This window comes from Dermacentor albipictus, unplaced genomic scaffold (genome assembly GCF_038994185.2).
Source record: "Dermacentor albipictus isolate Rhodes 1998 colony unplaced genomic scaffold, USDA_Dalb.pri_finalv2 scaffold_13, whole genome shotgun sequence".
In the NCBI taxonomy this organism is placed as follows: domain Eukaryota; kingdom Metazoa; phylum Arthropoda; class Arachnida; order Ixodida; family Ixodidae; genus Dermacentor; species Dermacentor albipictus.
The window spans coordinates 5,537,984-5,559,231 of record NW_027225567.1 but is presented as its reverse complement, the minus strand read 5'-3'; the positions used below and the strand labels follow the sequence as shown (position 1 = coordinate 5,559,231).

The window sequence follows — 21,248 nt, the reverse complement described above, 5'->3', positions numbered from 1 at the left end:
TAGTGCTGTCAGTGCTCCAGATGCAGCTGCAGTCGGTGCACTTTTGCTCAACACTAAAATTCCACCTAACGCCGCTCGGTAAATTGCAGGTAGCACAAGCAGCATGTGGAAGGCACATGCACAAATGGCGGAAGACACCAAAACATACCATAGAGAACATACTCTACAGTATGTACAACAGTTCAGTATGCACAGTACATGCATACTGAAGATACTGTAAAGAACACATTATACTTTACATGTAGCATGCCAATGAGACAACAGCATTGATCGTCACCTTCGGCAAGGCATTCGTGACTATGTGTGGGTGTCTCGAAGCGAGCAGCTGCAGACAGACCATGTAGCCAACTACATTGCAACTGCCGGTATTTTGGCCACCAGAGGGGGCCGCCAGTGCCTGCAGGGCACCATTTAGGCAGTGGTCCCAGAGGTGGGAGCGAGCCTCGTCATTAGTTCCCCCTATAATGTCCTCCAGTTGGCGTCGTACCTTTGCAGCCAGCTCATTAAGGGGGAACCCTGCACATGAATGCATGGCATTTTATAAGAAAACACGCAGATGGGGATGGAGGAAAACCATGAGGAGTAAGCCTAATGCAGAATGACAAACAAAATATCAAGTGCCCTAGAAAGCAAGATATGAATGTTTCATTGAAAACAAGGCAAGGCAGGGAGGTTACCAAGACGTGCATCCAATTAACATAGTAACACAATTAACATAATTTTCAGTTGGACTGAAAATAATTCCCAATGTACCAGAGAGCATTCAAGGAAGGCTGATATAACATTTCTGACCTTTAATAATCTTTAGTTAAAAAGAAAATAAAGCCCTAGCACAAAATTGTGGCAAGTGTCAAAATGATCACTAAGGATGCCACACGCCAATGCAGGCAGAAGAAATGCATGCAGCACTACTGCTTATCTAGGAGCAATGTTATCATGACATCAGCAAATTTTGCTCTGTGAAATTTTGCTCTGTGTTTTGATGTCACAATACTGCCACTGACTCCAGGCACAGCCTTTCAAGAACGTCAGTATCAAACTGAAATATCTTGTAAGCATTTTCCAATCTTCAAACTTGCCAAGAATCATCCTTCGAAAATAAATATGTATATATCAGTACTCTTTCAAGAAAGTGCTTCAACATGGTTACTGTTCACAGACGCAATTAAACAGCATTTTGTGACTTTCAGATCGCTTATAGAAAGGAGATACACAAAGCCCTAAATTTAAAACAAAATATTTACTTCCCAGAATGCAAGTACCAATACAATCTACATCAGTAAAACAGAAAAGGCTTCAGAATGTACATTATGAACTAACCCAATCCTTTATTTAGAATATTTATTGTCCTCAGAGGCATCAGCACAAACAAATGATTGAAAATACCTAGATGACTCTGTTTAGCAAAGTTCACCTGAAAGCAATGCATAGGTTTTAGCCCAGCATCTCATTCGGGACAATGCTCCCGCACAAGACCAAGGTATCAAACAAGCTATATTTTGCCTTTGGCTTGCAGAGTAATTAGGTGCCACATAACGTCTTTTCTCAGTCAGGAAGGTTGCCACCAACCTCCTGGCCTACAGGTTTCTTTATTTGCACTACAAACCCATAGTGTGTACTGTAATGAAAATACTTGAAAACCTCAAACAACAGGTCAAAGCACAAGCAGAGACAAAAGTAAACAAACTGAGTGCACACAACTGTGTCAATATGCAACTACCAGAAGTAATAAGAGCACAAAGAAAGACATGCAGGACAAGCACCAGCATCGAATAAAAGGAACCCCAGATCTCACAAGAAAGAGGTCAAGGATATGATATCTAGGCAATGCTATAACAAAGGGTCAATGCCCACATTATTAATGTCCATGTTGTTCACATGGCCATGTGTTCCAGGCATCATACCTTATGTTATAAACTAGAGAACTATGGAGGATTCAAAACTGCATCCCTTTTTATGTAAACTCAACTAGCACCACAAGCAAGAAAAACATACCAGCTGGTCGTCCTTCAAATGGGGGCTGTGACTCAGCAGCAGGTGCCCCTTCTAGCTGGCTGTTGAGGTAGAAAACGAGGTCCTTGGCCCAGAAAAGAAAATTTATTGGGAAGCGCAATCGCTTTTCTAACACCAGCTCAGAGACCTCATAAGCCGACACCTGAAAATGTAGCAATGTACAGGTTTTAGGATACGGCAGACTGACTGAATCTGTGCAATCAATCTAGTATGTCCCCATATACAGGCTGCTTTAGCTTCAGTCTATAGAAGCTGAAACTTTATAAATTCTGAGCTGTTAGAAAGACTCTAAATACTAACTACTCCAAGTACTTCGCGCTTTTCATGCAAATCGATAGTTGTCGTTTTAAGCTCAAGATTCTCAAAACATTTATAAAACATCATAAAAATAAAATTTCATGGCAGCAAGGATATGACAACAGTGCTCACTTTGTAACTTTCTCCTACTCATTTTGAGTTAATACTCGTCTTGTGATCATGCAACACTAACACACAATGTGGCAGTTTCTATTCCCTACTTCATGCCTAAATCGTAATGCAAGATAACGCAAACTAGCCAGTCACATATGCTTGCAGTTTAACAGACAGTATACGAAAAAAAAAATGTCACAATGCAACCTTCAGAACCTCAAGCTGCTACATAGCCTCTTCTTAGCTAAGTAAGCTGCAAGATTGATGAGGTATGCAGCAACGTTTCACATGTGCCATTTTTCCTTCTCCTCGCGGCCGCCGTGCTCCAAACCGGAAGATGACGTACTCGTGTGCCTGCGCCTACGTACTGGTGTCTGCAGTGCGACATCGCTCATGGCGACACGAGACTTCGAGAATCATTCAAGACATCTGTTATCTGTGCGATCTGTTGCTTTAATTGATGAAATGAAGTTTAGAGAAATAATAAACACACAAACGGAATGTCTGCATTCTTTTTTTTACTTCGTACCAAAGCAAGAGAGATGTACTTTCGCTTCGTCTGCTTGTACCCATGGTCGTGCGGTCACGGGCACAGGTACCGACACTATGCCATTTTCTACCACGTTGCAGCACGTGATCATGCTCTGCAATCCGCTTGTTCTGCCTCGGTATTTGTGTAGCACTGAATTATACCGCTAGTCAAGTTTCCTTGAGCACAGCACACAAAATTGTACGCTGCACGAACGAGACAACAGCTTGTGCACGATGCCTTCAGCAGAAGTGCGTAGCGCCGAAAAAAAAATGCGTGGAGAAAAAATGAAGGCAGGGCCTGCAACGTATACGTCACGCGATCCTCGAGGTCCGGTATGGGAGAACGCAGGGAAGGAATTTTGCTTGCGGAGGCTAAACGGGGTGAGCGGAGAGAGCATCTTGCTTCGCAGTGGAGCCCACCTGCTGAAATCATGGATTCGCGGCACTGAAATATTTCTATCTCTGCTATTAATGAGCAGATTTGAAAAATTTTTGCGTCAGAACGCTCCCTAGAGGACCCTTCCAGCGTATAACCAAAATTTGCAATGGGGCCTGGTGAAGGGCCCTTTAAACAAACAGACACATATCGCAGCAGTCTGCCGTTGCCACTTGGCATCATGCTACGTGCCGACCACTTATAATGTAACCGCTTTTAGCACGGGACTATTTATAGCATGTTTTTAGACCACCGAAATATCCCCAATAGAACTCAATGTATAGGCGGACCGTGTATTGCGTAGGCGTACAAAGCAGAATACCAGTTATAGCGCGGTTCCTTTAAGCGTGCGACCACGAAATCTGCGCACAAAGCATGGCCTTTTTTCGGAGGCGTTACGCACGGCCCGCACAGCTGCACCGTTGCCGGGTGTCAAAACCCGAAGGACGAGGAGCGTGGGGCGCGTGCGTGAAGGCCAGCAACAAAACGCGAAACAAAGAGGAAAAGGGCAGGAGACTCTAGAGGAAGGAGGGAGAGTGTTTCTGTCACTATAGCAGCATCCAATCAGAGTGCGCGCTGCGCGGAGTGCAGGGTAGCAGCGATAGCGGCAACAGTGCACTCTTTTTTTTTTCAGTCTTTGTTGCATTTAGTGTGTGCGTGTCGTGATCTCGTCGTGTCGTAGCTGTCCTCTGTGCACGTGTATTGTCGGGCTTTTGTCACCATGGCGGCGGCGGCGCCGGAGTCTTCAAGCGGCGTGAGAAAGAGGCATGCCTTATCGCTGGAGACGAAGGAATGCGTTATAAGGGGCATAAAATGTGGGCTGAAGAAGGCGTCAGTGGCGGCCAAATACGACATTTCCAACACAGCCGTGTCGACCATATACAAGAACAAGGTCAAACTGCAGCAGCAACTGCAGCAAGATTCGTCTTCCCTGTCACTGAAGAGAATACGTACGTCGAAGTACTAAGATGTGGACGCAGCGCTCTTCAGTTGATTCCGTGAAGTTAGGGCTCAGTGCATTCCAGTGAGTGCCCCATGCTCCTACAAAAAGCCAAGTCCCCTGGTGCACTTTTAGGCCACGACGACTTCAACTCACTTGATGGATGGATCTAGCAAATCAAGGATCACCATGGCATCAGCTGCAAGGTGGTGTGCGGTGAAAGCAGTGATGTCAACAACGAGTCCATCGAAGTCTGGCTTCGCTTAAATTTGGAAACCACGCTGTCCACGTATACTGACAGAGACATATACAATGCCGATGAAGCTGGCGTATTTTATAACCTTTTGCCCAACCGCACTCTTGTGCTGAGAGGCGAAGTCTGCTCTGGCTGCAAGGCCTCAGAAGAGCGCGTAACTGTAGTTATGCGCTAACATAGATGGAAGCAACAAGCGCCGCCTGTTTGCCATTGGAAAATCAGCGAGGCCATGTTGCGTTAAAAAGCAAGAGTGCCTGCCAGTGACATACACATCCAACAAAAAGGTGTGCATGACACAAGACATGTTCACAAGCTGGCTCTGCAAATTCAATGAAGACATGGCAGCAGAGAAGCGACAGGTCGTGCTCATTCTCGACAATTGCACAGCCCACAACATCAAGCCGAAGTTGACTGCAGTCAAGTTAAAGTTTCTGCCTGCCAACACGACTGCAATATGTCAGCCGCTCGTCCAGGGTGTCATCACAACCGTAAAGGCATTTTACAAAAAACGCATCTGCGAAAGAGTTTTGCTGAAAATGCAGCAGCAGCAGCAGCCTCTTAAAGTGAATTTAAGGAGCGCGACTGATATGGTTGCCGCTTTGTGGTGGCAGGTAAAAGCCACTGCAATAAGCAAGTGCTTCAACAAAGCAGGCTTCATGCGCAATGCAGAGGCTCTTGACGCTGATGAGCCGAGCGACAATGTTGCCGATGAGACGATCAACACCAACGACGTGTGGTCTGGCCTCGTTGAAAGCAAGTTTGTTTCCGCCAGATACCTTCCAAGAATATAGACTTTTAGCGCATCCGCTATTCCGGCAAATGGGGGCGGTTTGGGCGGATTGCCGGATGTGAGGGGTGTAAGCAAGAGCAGCCGGAGCAGTGCATTCGTCTGTTGGCGTGGAGTTAAACCAGACAAACAGAGTTAAAATTGCAGTAACTCAGTATATCCTGCTTCGCTGCTGGTGCAAACTTTCGGGAGCAGCGTAATCATGTTCCACGATTAGGCTGCTGTTGAAAATTTACACCAGCAGCTAAGCAGAATATAGTAATTGGCTTTGTGTTTGTGTGGTTGAGCTTTGCACCTTCCTGTCCTTCCTTCCTGTCCTTCCTGTCTGCAAGTAAGCGAGCACTGATGATGCGACTTTCACAGCGGTTTGTGGCAGCACGGAGCTTGCAACCCAAGACGAGTTGGAGGACAATGTCGACCCGACGCCAGATTCAGATGTCCCATGCAAAGATGCTTTGGGATACCTCAGCAAAGTGAAGATCCACTGCACGAAGAACAGTTTGAGTGAGAAAGCGCTTCAGTGCTTAAGCCTTGTAGAGGACGAAATTGTTTGAAGCACTGTTAAAAAAAATCTTCAGACGAATATAACAGCATGCTTTCGCTGATGCCGCACTTGTCAGGAGAACTTGGTTTCTGTGCTGTGTTGTGATTGTGTTGCATGCGTGTGTGAGTGAAATATGTAATTGTGTTTGAAAGGTGGGTGGTCCGTTTGGAATAGGCAAAAGCTGAAAAAAAAGCAGTCTTTGGTTATAACGCAATACCGCTTATAGCGCAGATTTTTACACCTCCCGCAACTTCTACAACTTCTACACTGTACTTGAGCAGCACACGTATTGGAAGCGGCCGCGCACCAAAACTGCGTCTGCGACTTCTCGTGTGCAGTGTACAAACTCACCACAGTGCTGCGCTTCCTTGGCGACAGAAGCCATGCTACAATTCCTCCCATGCACAAAATTCTCCAAAATTTCTACCACAGCACAGCTGAGACAAGCAGATACACCGCAACGCTGTGCATTCAAAAGCATGGCATCGCGTTTTTTGCTACCCAAAACCTATAGGTGCAGCATAGAGGGCTCTGTTGACCAGCGTTTCCGCATCGCCGCCTAGGCAGCCAATCAGGCCTATATGATTACCTAGGCACTACAGAGGAGGTTTTTTAGCGCGTGTTGTATGACCTGGCACTGCAGAGTGGAGTCGAGTTTGTTTACGCTCAGAAGCTGGCTGCCGGCGCGGTGAAACAGATGAACCATCGGCACTGACGCCCTCTTTGGTGACCGCTCTGTCAGACACTGTTTCGCACTTGCGGCGCTCGTGCTAAGTCAGTCGTGCCGGATCATAGCTTTCTCGCACCTTACGGCGATGTACCTTGAAAATAACATCACCGATGTTCCCGCAAGAGCAGTAGTAACCATAGTAGAGCCAGGTTCGCATATATTGAAAATCTAGAAGTCAGAGCGCCTTAGCAACCATGGTTGAACACAAGTAGCTGAAAGGTTGCCAGTAACGCTCGACACCCCTGCAACCGCTTTGAGAATACGTTGTGCTACCCTTACGCCTCTCACTCTAACCTAACGAAAGGACAATAATCCTCAGGGCATAACCACCGTAAGAACACCCTGCGCCACCCTAGCGATTTTTACGTTAACCTAACCTAACGTGGCTGAGATGCAAAGGCAAGCAACCGCACAGCGTAACCGCAGTGAGAATACACCTCGCCATATTAACGTCTTTACGCTAACCTAACCTAAGGTAACCTAAACCTAAGCTAACCTGATGTGGGCGAGATGAAAAAGCCAATAATCCTCACGCTAAGGTGCTGTGCATTTATTTCACTCAAAGTGGACCACTCAAAAATGCTCCTGAAAAGTCGTGGACAGCAGCATACAGAAAGGCTGCCAAGAGCGAAGATACTGCACCAGCAAGCCAGGACTCTACTACAGCCCATACTGCTCCCCCGGAAAAAACAATGATGTTCTTTTTTTTTTTAAGGCAGAGCAGTGTAAGGGGCAAGAAAGATTAAATCCGACATGACAGACTCAGCCCCAGCGTCACAGGCACAGGAAAGTCTATTCGACATTCCTTCAGACACAGCGATCACCAAATGGGGCATTAGTGCCCATTGCCTCACTGCGCGGACAGCCAGCGTCGGAGCGTAAACAAACTCGACCCCACTCTGCATTGCCAGCATACCTCGGGGACAAACGCATACAACACACACTAAGAAACCTCTTCCGTAGTGCCTAGGCAGAGCTATATTCAAGGGGCAAAAGCCCCCACATTTGCTCTCTCTGGTGCCCACTCTTACTTGCGCTTGCGCGCAAACGTCGGGCAATCCCTCAAATGACCGTCCCGTACCGCTCCCTCACCTTCAGCAGATGGGCCATTCAGGAGCATGCCAAATCTTTTGAGCCACTAAATGAACAAGGGAGCCGTGGTTAAGTAAAAGTGTGCGGTGGTTCTTTTGAAGAGAGGAAACCAATTCCCTCGTTCAGTGAGCCATGCTCCACGATGAAAGCTGTGTCTTCTGCTGGATTTCATCGTTTCATTTTCTTGCCGATGAGTGGTGGATGGCGTGCGCAGGCTCACGCTACTCGTACTTGCTCGTTGTATACGGCATGCACGGCAGTCCCTTTGGTTTTGTGTGCGTCTTATGGTGTCGCACCCGATGCAACCGAAAGGAGAAGTAAAGAAGCCCTATTGGCAAAGGATGGCACCGTTCATTGACTGTGGCTGTTTGAAATATGTCTCACGGCCCTCATCGATCGCATCGTGGGCTGGTGCAACTAAACTTCGAAAGTGAACTTCTTGCATGTCTTTAAATAAAACAGGTGAACCTGCAGTTTACGTCCTGGTCTTCATTTGTGCTAATTAGTGCAGTCATGAAAATAATGCTCATGTCATCCACTTCTGTGAATTTTCTGAGCCTGTATCATTAGCATGTCAATAAAACAAGGCCAATGATCTGTTGTGTTGTAATATGACTTTCTTTTGTCCTGCTGCATGATGGCATGATTGCCAGTATGACGCATGTGCTCAAAAACATAGAAGGAAAGAAAAAAGAAAGAAACTGAAAGGTATGTGCAGGTAGGGGGACAAGGTAAGGCGGCAAAAAAAGAGAACCGAGACAGGGAGGAGGCACTGTGCAGCATAACACAGGTTACAAATTAAAGTGAACCGGTGAGCTGTTCCACACCGCTCGCTTAAGTGGGCCATCTTCCATCTCTCGTCAATCATACTATTTTGCAGGGCCTGTCTCTGTGCACGTCTCTCCCGTCACATGGTTGCTTGACAAAGTTGTTATGCCGCAAGGTTCAGACGTCACAATCGGGCAAAGCATCACTTGACCAAGGTGCGGCAGCCTCGCGGAAGCTCGTTAAACGGTCTGATGGCAGAGATCTTGTTTCATTCTCCGTCATGATTTCGACATCTCCACAATTTGGCCCCACAATACTTCGAGATAAATGGCAATAAATATGCGGCACATATAGGAAATGATTCAGTGCTGAAGGAAATTTCGACTTCGCCGCTTTTTCTAGATATGCAAGTAGGAGTTAACGAAGTATTATTGTATAGGATAACATAATAGCACTGAATAAGAGGGCATTTCTAGCGGAAAATTTGTGCCGTAGGAGATGAGAGCAAACGAAATTTCTCCACACTTCGGTCGGAAGTGCACCAGGCTTGCAGTGCACCGCCAGATGCAACTAGGCTTGGGAAGTGTGAGGCAGAAAAATATACCCCAAAATAAAAGACTGATATACGCAAGGTCATCACAGCTGTGGCTGAAAACCTTCATAAGGTAAAAAAGAAACATCAAGCATGGTCTTGCTTTGAAAGAAGCCCACGGTTGTTTAATATATGCAAAGTTGCCCACAAAAAACGTGACAAACAGGCGTGGCATAGCCGTGGTTTTTCCCGTTCCAAATAAGCTTGCTGGGCTATGCCCGAGGATCAGCACAGAAGGAGCCTGATGAAGCCGTTGCGGGATAAAGCACGCCAAAACTGATTAAATGTGCCGCGAACATGGTATACGAATATATATACTCCCCTGCTGCATGAATGAATGTGCAGGAGAGCATGCATTGTCAATTCGGAAAAGAGAAGGAGCGAACTTGCCCACTTATTACGATGTGTGCAAAGGATGTGAACTACTGTTCGAGAACATCCCAGGCACGAGCAAGAGCGAAATAGCCCTTGAGCACTTAGAAGGTCTTAAAGGGAAGCTGAAACACTTTTCGAAAAAAATTAGTTCTCTGCGGCATTCTACAGTTTTGAGTCCCCTGAACACGAATATGTCGCTCAAAAAGGGCGGAAACAAGCGCAAGCGGCTGTTTTTTCATGAAAACGCGCACCAGCACCTCAGGGTATCGCGCGAACGCCGCTGTTGCCCGTGATTGGTCGGAGCCGCTGTGACGTCAATGGCGGCAGTCACCGGTCGGCGCCGCCGTTTCAAAGCGTAGCACGCTGTTCTGTTCTGGCTTCATAGCTGTTGTAAGCATTATGGAACGTTCTCGCTGTCTCGGACAGCTGGCATTTTCGCCGTACATGTTCGAACCGACAGCCGATACGGAAAACGATGGCGGCAACGGCGGCAACGATGATGTTGAGTGTGCCAAAAGCGAGAGCGATGTGTGCACCTTCTCGCACGTTGGAAATCTTAGCTGTTACGTATGCTTTTTTTTTTTTCATGTAGCTGCACGTTCCAATGACGGGATAAAAAATGCGCTAAAGTGTCACTGGGAACTTGCTGCTAGAAGAATGCCGAAGCACTAACTTCTCATTAGATTGTAAACACGGGTACAATTCCGCGATGTAGAGCACCTTGCCGCTGCTTGTCTAAAGTCCAGTGGTTTTCTGAGAGTTGATACACGATCGCGAACATAAGTGCCGCGTTTCAAAGTGCGCACATGCAGTGCTGCGAGGTACAGTCATGGAGGTTGCTTATCATACACATCCAGATCGAGATGGTCAGGGGGATTATACGTGCAATATTCAGAATATGGTTCAACGACTTTGCGATTGTGGCTCGATCAAGAATCGGTATGCGCGCTCCATGCTAGTGTTGACATAAAAATATTAGGCAGTTTTAGCACCGCCGTGTGGTAAACATGATAACTGCAACCGTACGTCGAACATCACTAGGCAAGCCTATACTCCATTTCATACCTCAGGTGCAACGCTGTGGAAGCTACGCATGAAGTCCGGTTACCAAAATTTATTACTGCGCGCGTTTCCGTCTATGGTTCGCAGCGTGCCAGCGGCGTTTGCTCGCGCGCGAGCATGCACGTGAAGCTGCCGCAACGGGCTGCAATTAAAGAATGCCAAAAAGAAAATTGATTTAAAAGATCGTGTTAGCAGCCATAAGTACACGGATTGTTTCTATGGGTAAATTCTTTTTTTTTCATTCAGAACTGAGCTCATATATGAAAAGTTCTCAAAAATCGGGTCAAGAAACACCGAACTTTTTCTAAGTGCGAACGCAGCCACTGCAAGAAGTATCTCAAGCCTCCACAGCGTTGCACCTGATGTATGAAACGGAGTATAGCAACGCTAGCAACAACGCGTTTCCGCATTTGTCGTAAGGCTACCCGGCTATTGCGGAAATGGTCCGAGCACAGCACAGTTGATTTCGTCGGCACGAACTTATCTCTCCTCACCGCACTGCGCTGCAAGCTTCTTGTCCTTCGGGAACCTGTGAAACACCACATCGTCTCGCCCACGTGTGTTCGCGCAGCCGAATGCTGCACAGAACGAGGGCATGTTGGGCGCCCTTGGCTGTAGGCACTCACGCAGCACAGAAGGAAGGAACAGTTTACGAAAATCGCAAAACAAACGTGAGCGGTGGCGGCGGCAAATCTCTCGTAGCGTCGTTCAGTAAAGCGCAGGACGGAAAGAGGCATGCCAGCGCATGCCAGCACGCCGGTCCGGCAGCTCGGTCCCCGCCAGTGGCGTCACTCTCGCCGGTTCTCTCCTCTGGCAACCACCTCACCCGGCGCTCCGGGAAGCGATGGGGGCGTGTCCGCGGGGGTGATTTCGAAAGCGATTTCCGCCCCTTATATTAACAAAACGAAGAAAAAAATTTCGGAACCATAAATTATTAGGTCTGTTCTTCCCAATCCCAGCAATTCATGGAAATTGAAAACCGTTTCAGCTTCCCTTTAACATCTAGGAAAAGGACGATGACTAAGCGACACTTCTGTCATACTTGTATTACGTAGAAAATTTCTGCACAGCTTTTGTTGACTTGAGGCAAGCTTGATTCGCCATCTCTTCCTCCCCCCCTCCTTTTGGCACGTGTGAACAATACCTACACGTGCAGCTCCCAAACGAATAAAACCAGTTTATAGTTTGCACTCTTTCTGTCTACGTCCTTTTTCCTGTGTTTGTCCTTTTGAGCGTGTGACTCTTCCTAACATAGCCATGCGCAAACTCGCCCAACAAGAAGTCTGTCCAAACACTAACACTACAAAATGACAACAAATCTGAGTTCGCCTTGGGTGCCTAAGTTCCAGAGTCGTTACACCTGTGGAGGTGAAGACAGGCAATTTGCATGCGTCACGAAGCTCTTATGGGTGAATGGCTCCTTTATTAATGTTACAACACCTACACCATAGCAAAGCAGCACCGGAAATGTACAGTGCTCAGCAATTGAAACGCAATACTGTGAGCACATGGCTGCCACCTTTTTTTTCGCCACAAGTGAGTGCTAGATTGACCCGGGAACAACAAATGCAGTCACAGAGTCACAAAGGTTCTCACTTTCACTGCATACCACACTGCATCAGCTCGGTGTCCCAAGCGCTTGTAGTAGTCCGTACAAAAAGCGTCGGCGACCATGTGCTTCGAGTCATCATCATCAGCCTGGCTATGCCCACTGCAGGGCAAAGGCCTTTCCTATACTTCAACTACCCTGGTCATGTGCTAATTGTGGCCATGTTGTTCCTGCAAACTTCTTAATCTCATCCGTCCACCTAGCTTTCTGCCGCCCCCTGCTGCGCTTCCCTTCTCTTGGAATCAAGTCCGTAACCCTTAATGACCATCGGTTATCCTCCCTCCGATTTTGTCCACAGGGACAAAATCGCAGCAAGCTTCGTGGACGCAGCTGCTTACCGAGACGGCAAGGCTTTTGCGGTTTCCGTCGTTGACACGCTGGGTAAAGTTATCAACTGTGCTTCCGTCCGGACAACGAACCCAGAGGTGGCCGAGCAAGTGGCCATTGCACTCGCCATGCAAGACGGTCGGAGAGACAGGGTGTATAGCGATTCGAAAGCCGCCATCAGGGCATTCCAGAAAGGCCGGGTCGCCCGGCAGGTAGTTCAAATTCTGAAAGGCGCCAAACACGGCAACACCTCCATGCACTCGATTTTTTGGTTCCCTGCACACGTCGGGGCGATTGAGGGGGTTCCTCTGAACCTCAACGAGTCTGCCCACGAGGCTGCGCGTGGCTTTACCGACCGCGCTGCCCTCGGGTCGGGCGACTCTCTCCCCGGACACCGAGACGCTCCTCTCACACACAACGAAATAACTAAATTCTTCTACTTAGAGAGAAGGGTTTTCCCCCCGCCTCACTTCAAGTTAAGCAGGCCGCAGGCGGTCACACTCAGACTTCTTCAAACGAACTCGTACCCAAATCCGGCGTCCCTTAATTGCATGTATCCAGAGATTTATACGAATTGTTCTTGCGTGGCCTGTGGTGAGGTAGCTACGTTGCCTCATATGCTCTGGGAGTGCGGGTCGCTGGGCCCGAAGTTCACCAAGGAAGAGTGGGACGCCCTCCTGCGAAGTCCCGTCTTTGAGGATCAAATCCTGGCCGTCCAGCGCGCCCGCGATCGGGCCGGCAGACTAGATCTGTCAGTCCCGTCGTGGGATTAGCCAGGTGCGCGTTTTATCGCGCTTTGCTGGACCAAATAAACGTTTATTCACTCACTCACTCATCCTCCCTCCTCAATACATGTCCTGCCCATGCCCATTTATTTTTCTTGATTTCAACTAAGATGTCATTAACTCACGTTTTTTCCTTCACCCAATCTGTTCTTTTCTTATCTCTTAACGTTACACCCATCATTCTTCTTTCCATAGCTCGTTGCGTCGTCCTCAATTTAAGTAGAACCCTTTTCGTAAGCCTCCAGGTTTCTGCCCCGTGCGCGAGTACTGCTAAGACACAGCTATTATACACTTTTCTCTTGAGGGATAATGGCAACCTGCTGTTCATGATCTGAGAATGTCTGCCAAACACACCCCAGCCCATTCTTATTCGTCTGATTATTTCAGTCTCATGATCTGGGTCCACGGTCACTACCTGCCCTAAGTAGATCTGTTCCCTTACCACTTCTACTGTCTCGCTACCTATTGTAAACTGCTGTTCTCTTCTGAGACTGTTAAACATTACTTTAGTTTTCTGCAGATTCATGTTCAGACCCACCCTTTTGCTTTGCCTGTCCAGGTCAGTGTGGAATGCATCGCAATTGGTCCCCTGAGTTACTAAGCAAGGCAATATCAGCAGCGAATCGCAAGTTACTAAGGTATTCTCCATTAACTCTTATCCCCAATTCTTCCCAATCCAGGTCTTTGAATACCTCCCGTAAACACGCCGTGAATAGCATTGGAGAGATCCTATCTCCCTCCCTGACGCCTTTCTTTATTGGGATTTTGTTGCTTTCTTTGTGGAGGACTACGGTGGCTGTGGAGCCGCTATATATATCTTTCAGTATTTTTACATACGGCTCGTCTACACCATGATTCCGTAATGCCTCCATGACTGCTGAGGTTTCGATTGAATCAAACGCTTTCTCGTAATTTTTGAAAGCTATATACAAGGGTTGGTTATATTCCGCACATTCCTCTATCACCTGATTGATAGTGTGAATATGGTCTATTGTTGAGAAGCCTTTACGGAATCCAGCCTGGTCCTTTAGTTGACAGAAGTCTAAGGTGTTCCTGATTCTATTTGCGATTACCTTAGTAAATACTTTTTAGGCAATGGACAGTAAGCTGATCAGTCTATAAATTTTCAAGCCTTTGGCATCCCCTTTCTTATGGATTAAGATTATGTTGGCATTCTTCCAAGATTCCGGTACGCTCGAAGTCATGAGGCATTGCATATACAGGGTGGCCAGTTTTCCTAGAACAATCTGCCCACAATCCTTCAACAAATCTGCTGTTACCTGATCCTCCCGAGTTGCCTTTCCCCTTTGCATAGCTCCCAAGGCTTTCTTTACTTCTTCCGGCATTACTTGTGGGATGTCCAATTCCTCTACACTATTCCCTCTTCCATTATTGTCGTGGGTGCCATTGTTACTGTATAAATCTCTATAGAGCTCCTCAGCCACTTGAACAATCTCATCCCTATTAGTAATGATATTGCCGGCTTTGTCTCTTAATGTATACATCTGATTCTTGCCTATTCCTATTGTCTTCTTCACTGTTTTTAGGCTTCCTCCGTTCCTGAGAGCACATTCAATTCTATCCATAATATACTTCCTTACGTCAGTTATATTAGCAATGATATTGCCGGCTTTGTCTCTTAACGCATACATCTGATTCTTGCCTATTCCTATTGTCTTCTTCACTGTTTTTAGGCTTCCTCCGTTCCTGAGAGCATGTTCAATTCTATCCATATTATACTTCCTTATGTCAGTTGTCTTACGCTTGTTGATTAACTTCGAAAGTGGTGTCAGTTCTATTCTAGCTGTAGGGTTAGAGGCTTTCACACACTGGCATTTCTTAATCAGATATTTCGTCTCCTGCGATAGCTTACTGGCATCCTGTCTAACGAAGTTCCCACCGACTTCTATTGCACACTCCTTAATAATGCCCGTAAGATTGTTGTTCATTGCTTCAACACTAAGGTCCTCTTCCCGAGTCAAAGCCGAATACCTGTTCTGTAGCTTGATCCAGAATTCCTCTATTTTCCCTCTTACCGCTAAATTATTGATCGGCTTCTTATGTACCAGTTTCTTTCCTTCCCTCCTCAAGTCTACACCAATTCGAGTTCTTACCATCCTATGGTCACTGCAGCGCACCTCGCCGAGCATGTCCACATCTTGTATGACGCCAGGGTTAGCGCAGAGTATAAAGTCTATTTCATTTCTGGTCTCGTCATTCGGGCTCCTCCACGCCCACTTTCGGCTATACGGCTTGTGGAAGAAGGTATTCATTACCCGCATAATCTGTTCTGCAAACTCTACTAATAACTCTCCCCTGCTATTCCTAGACCCTATGTCATATTCCCCCACTGACTTGTCTCCAGCCTGCTTCTTGCCTACCCTGGCATTGAAGTCGCCCATCAGTATAGTATATTTTGTTTTGACTTTCCTCCTTGCCGATTCGACGTCACCACAGAAACCTCTGACTACCTAGTCATCATGACTGGATGTAGGGTCGTAGACCTGTATAACCTTGAATTTGTACCTCTTATTAAGTTTCACAACAAGACCTTCGAGTATGACTTTTCAATTGCCGAGAACTGTAGGTACTGTTGACTACAGACAGCACTTATCCAGAGATCATCCCATCTGCAAGGCCATGATGAAAAACGATTGGCTTAACCAGCTTGAGTCATTTCAGTAACTGTCCGCGCACCCAAAAATGCAACATGTTTGATCAGCTGCTTTGGTTTCACATGGCATGTCAGCAACACAAACGAGAAAATAATGACAGAACATTAAATAAATGTAGCTGGCGACAACCCCTGTCATGTGATGGCATTACATTTGCAGCACCGCCACACGAAGGCGCCACTGGCCCAAACGCATCTCATGACAGGCACCAGTACAATGATAATGTAATGAGGGTTTTCAGAGAGGACATGCTTAGTGCCATCATGTCACCCAAACTAGCCTTTCTGCTCGCTCTACTGAAAAAGCTCTGCACTGATATGCAAGCTTTCCATTCTTTCAATCTTGCCTTTGGAGCTGGGAGTCTGTTGGGATGGGGCAGTGTTGGTTGCTGCGAGGCCTCCTTGATTGGCTTCTCCATCAAATCTGCTATGAGTCTCGCCAATAGCGCCTGCACCAAAGTAGCATAAAAAGCAAGCATGTCCAGCCACTGACACCATGTTTTGCAAAAAATTAGGAACCGATATGCTACTAATCCCTATGGAAAATTAAGGAAGGTTGCATAAAATTGAAACAAATGGAGATAAAAATGGATGTCGCATCCAAAAAAGGCACATACCATTAGATATTAGGGTTGCAGTACCATACCTTAAAGACTATTTATTTAAAAAAAATTCTTAAACTTAAACAAGTAAATAATGGTACATTTTAGACTTCATTTCTTGCTTTAAATAAGATCCCTGACCTTAAAATCTGAGAAAAACTTAGCAGCAAACGTGAGAGGCTTGGAACAATGTCTTGGTACTGGTTTGTCGTCTATGCTGCTACACCCTGCAACAAGTCGCAGCACAAAAAATTACCCGGTGAGCAAGCCCAAAAGCATCGCAATGTTCTTTCCGCTCCCAGCTTGTGCATCAAGACCTGGCATTGAATCAACAAACTTGACACAGCAAATACTGCAAGCAACACATTTGTTGTTAGATCACACCGACTTCAGTGTTGCCCATTTTCCCTGCTTGGCATGATCAAATGTGACCCAAGAATGGTGTTGCAGGGTAACTTTAAAGTATTGTGACATCTAACAGTTCCTTGCCACACTGATTAACAACAATAGAAGACGCGCAAAGAATACTGTGCTGTATTCACCAAAATTCCACAGCTGCACTACATGAACCACATCTTTGTTTCACTTCCAAAATTTAACGCTTCCTTCTCAGTCCCCAAGCCGGCATGCTGGGGCTGAACAATGTGCTTGGAGGCGGGTGCTGGTGTGCATGACGAATGCGTAGCTGGTGTAACATGACCGCAGACTGATGACAGCATGAACATTTCCTGAACACCAATAAAAAAAATTCGGCAGACACTTGAGACTGCTTACGTGTGGGAATGCGAAAGCATTACAGCTGCTTTAGTGAAATGTTTTCGTCTGCGCATTCCTTGTCCACGCAAGGTATCGCCTGCGTGTTAACTGCACCTCGGTAAGGCTAAACGAATATGCGGCAAACTTGCCCACAAGGACTTCATAACTCAAAGGACCGCTCAGCGGCATTCGATTGGGCATTAATGCTTTTTATTTTATACATTCACGATGTAATGGCACAGGTGCCACCACGTGCCCTATAGTGTACGCATTAGGCCACACGATTAGTCAGCCAGATGGCTGCAGCGTGAGATGCGCAATAATGCACGCACTAGGCCACACATTTTAGTCAACAACCAGAACCGTGGAGCGGCCATGGCGTCGGGGGAAGCGTGCTCGTCTCGCAAGCCGGAGCCCCGGGTTCGATTTTTACCCACATTTAGCTAACATTTTTTTCAAAGGCATTAATATTTACTTTGTCCACAGGAACCTCCGCGAGAAATTTGATGTAAATGCGAGTATTTTCTGATGTGGAAGCGTGCCGACTACGGTGCCGGATTTTAGCGTAATGGGGCACATGATGCTTTTGCATCAAAAAGAACCCACATCGAAGTTGCAGGAGCAGTTGCTGGAATGGATGTCAGCAGTGCTATGAATAGGAGGCAGCATGCTGTGCATCCCTTCGTTAAATGGTGCTGACTGAAATGAGTGTGCGCAACATTCACGCAATCCCAATCTAGCAGCGGCGTAACTGCTAATGTTGTGAAAGCTTTCACTGTAGGAAGGCTTTGCTGCCAAAGAACCTGGGCTAGCTGGTATGCATTCATCTTGGAAACAACAGGCAGAAGGCCAACAACACCAGTCAAGCTTGTATGTGCCCCATGGATTGTCGGTTTGTTCCCAAGACAACTTTGCAGCACAGTACACTTGCCTGTTGCGTTTTGAGATATCACAATGGTATTTTGTTAGCACACCACAGTGGTTCGCGCATGCCTGGAATGAGTATTTTAAGCACCTGAGCAAAGGGTAGCTAAGCACACCACTGGTATCTTGGTATATTCAAGTCATGTTTGCAAAGTGCACATACAAACAAAACCAAAAGGTGCTACCAAGGTCCTTCAATACTTTCAATCTAGTCACGAAACTTGTGCATAACGTTATGGGAGAGCTTCATATAGTGGACACACCGCGGCACAAGTAGAAGGTGGGCTGGAGCACACACCAACGGATGCCACAGGCATTCTATGTTTATGCTCGCTATGGCACAAGGGTCGGCTCTATATTGGCATGCAAATACTATTGTAATGTGCAAATCACCACCCTGTTTCTGTACAGCATTCAACCATTTCTTAACTACAATGCCTTGTTTCATTTACAGTTTCAACTGCGTTGGCAACAGCGGCTTAATTCATAATTCAAATTGTACACTCTGACTGTTCCATCTTTAGAGGTAGTTCATGTTATGCGATTGCGTGTAAACAACCTGCGTTTTAAACTAACAAACCTACCAAACTGATTAACAAAACAAATAGCTAATTACTGAACTAATTATAAAAAACTCATAACTAAACCCAATAAGCAATGTAACACTACAGTAACAAAACCAACTCAACCAATAAACTAATTACATAGTAACTAATACAACAACTCAACTAATAAGTAAGGTATCTAACAAAACTAATTCACTAATCAAGCTAACAAAGCTAACCAATCTATTAACGAAAATAAAACACAATTATTCACTAATAACTTATCTATTACAGCCATAATAACTAAGCAAATATAATTAACTTACTAACTAATAAACTAACATCTAAATAACAAATTGAACTAGCAAACCAAGTATAACTGACTTTTCCAGCTAATTGGCTTCCAGCACACTTGGGCCGAAATCTGGACTTTCTCACCAATCTGAGTAATCAACAAAAAAATATTTTGAGTAATATTTTTCAGCAATAGGGGAAAACACCATGCAGGAAACAAAGTGGGCTTCACGTCAAGCCACCTAACGCTTCATTTTCAATTAGTGTAGACAGCCCCCTTCACCGTGCGTGTGTCACACCACTGCAGCTGGCCACGTCTCCTCTGACCTCGCATTCAAGAGTCACGTGACAAACTTGTTCCTGGTCCAGTGTTCCTGCTCTAAACCAACAAGTTACACTTGCTGCCTGTCATTCAGTGCTGGCTGAAGGCATTTAGTCAGAAACAGCACGAAAAAATTCTTTCACATTTTGCCTGTAGGCAACGCCCATTAATAAAGGGTAAACCGATTTTGCCAAAAGTTCCTGTCACATGTTCACTCTACAAACATGAATGCTGGAATAAATGTGGGAGAGGTGCCTTTCCTTGTGAAATATTTGCATTATGGCGCAGCCCGGCGATCTGGCACAACAGATTGTTCACCTACTTACGCCAGCATCTCTGGTGCCACCTTCTGTCCCTATATGAAACTTTCCTGGAAGTTTGACGACGAGAAGTATTGAAGGAACCTGGTGCTACTTTCAATAAATAAAATGATTTCTCTCATCGCAGGAGCTAATCCACAAAACATAACTAAGGGCACAATGCGAAAACAAATAATGGAAAGTTTTTCTGAACAGTACACTTTGTGGAGGACCATTATGAAAGGAAAAATGAAGGCATGTAACCTGCAATCTGCAACAGCCACTTGCCACAAGGCGACTGCAATAAGCTTTACAGATGCTAGCCATAACTAGAGGTGCCACAGCTTTTTCTTTTACTTCACTTGGCATTCACAGCTTTTCTGGCCACCAATTGCTGGCTCTGGTAACTGATGACAGCATAAGCAGCCGATGTGCTTGTGTGTTCACTTTAATGAAAGCATGTTGCACTCTACTATGCAGCTTTGTTTGCTTTTATTACTCCCAAATGTGCATGCTTCAAAAGAAATGCTTGTTGGAAGTCATGCCTATTGTGTGAAAAAATTAAATTTTGGGGTTTTACATGCCAAAACCACTTTCTGATTATGAGGCACGCCGTAGTGGAGGACTCCGGAAATTTCAACCACCTGGGGTTCTTTAATGTGCACCGAAATCTAAGCACACGGGTGTTTTCGCATTTCGTCCCCATCGAAATGCGGCCACCGTGGCCGGGATTCTATCCCGCCACCTCGTGCTCAGCAGCCTAGCACCATAGCCACTGAGCAACCATGGCGGGTATGCCTATTGTGTATGCAAGTTTCGTAACTATGACTTAAGAAGATGCTATACCAGCAAGACTGGACAGCCTGCCTAACACATTAATCAGTTCAGTGAACTGTTGAAAAATTAAATTCTCGGCTTTTACGTGCCAAAACCACAATATGATGAGGCATGCCCTAGTGGAACACTCAGTATTATTTTCACCATCTGGGACATATTGAATGTGCACCAAATGCATGATACACGGACGTTCTTGCATTTCACCCCCATTCAAATGTGGCTGCTGTGGACGAGATTCGATCTCGCACCCTCTGGTTTAGCATTCAAGGCCTGTCACAGCGCCTAAAGAAGTGTCACAGTACGGAACTTACTTGAAATTTTCAGTGAAGGTCAGGCTCAATGGTGTTGTCAGCAGTGCTGTCCCCGAGAGCACAAGCAATGTTGCAGGAGCTGACAGCAACGTTCCACCAAGCACATGGAGTGCACCAGCTGCGCAGTTAATCACCTGTCGAACACGGTGCAATAAATGCCTCAGCGAGCATCTGACCAGTCCCCGAGAGCACAAGCAATGTTGCAGGAGCTGACAACAATGTTCCACCAAGCACATGGAGTGCACCAGCTGCGCAGTTATTCACCTGTCGAACACGGTGCAATAAATGCCTCAGCGAGCATCTGACCAATGTTAAATCGGACAACTATATGCTTATGGTGACTGCAGCACTTACGTCAAGGAAGTGTGTGCATCAGTGATGCGGCTTCACTTCCATGATGCACACTGCAGCTGTCACATGACAAGC

General features: G+C 46.2%; 1 protein-coding gene across 6 annotated transcripts in view; it reads right to left on the bottom strand.

Moving 5' to 3' along the window:
• The window catches only part of LOC135920377 (G2/mitotic-specific cyclin-B2-like), a 321,085-nt gene that overhangs the window by 290,182 nt on the left and 9,655 nt on the right, over positions 1-21,248 (bottom strand). For 4 of the 6 annotated variants that reach the window (XM_065454624.1, XM_065454626.1, XM_065454628.1 and 1 more), the window contains exons 2-5: positions 20,823-20,956; positions 16,280-16,381; positions 1,996-2,155; positions 278-516 (exon numbers count right to left, since the gene is read on the bottom strand). In XM_065454624.1, coding sequence (XP_065310696.1) covers positions 278-516; positions 1,996-2,155; positions 16,280-16,351 — 471 coding nt within the window. In that variant the 5' untranslated portion in view covers positions 16,352-16,381; positions 20,823-20,956. The remainder of the gene's footprint in view (positions 1-277; positions 517-1,995; positions 2,156-16,279; positions 16,382-20,822; positions 20,957-21,248) is intronic. The other 2 variants (XM_065454627.1, XM_065454625.1) reach the window with 2 other exon arrangements.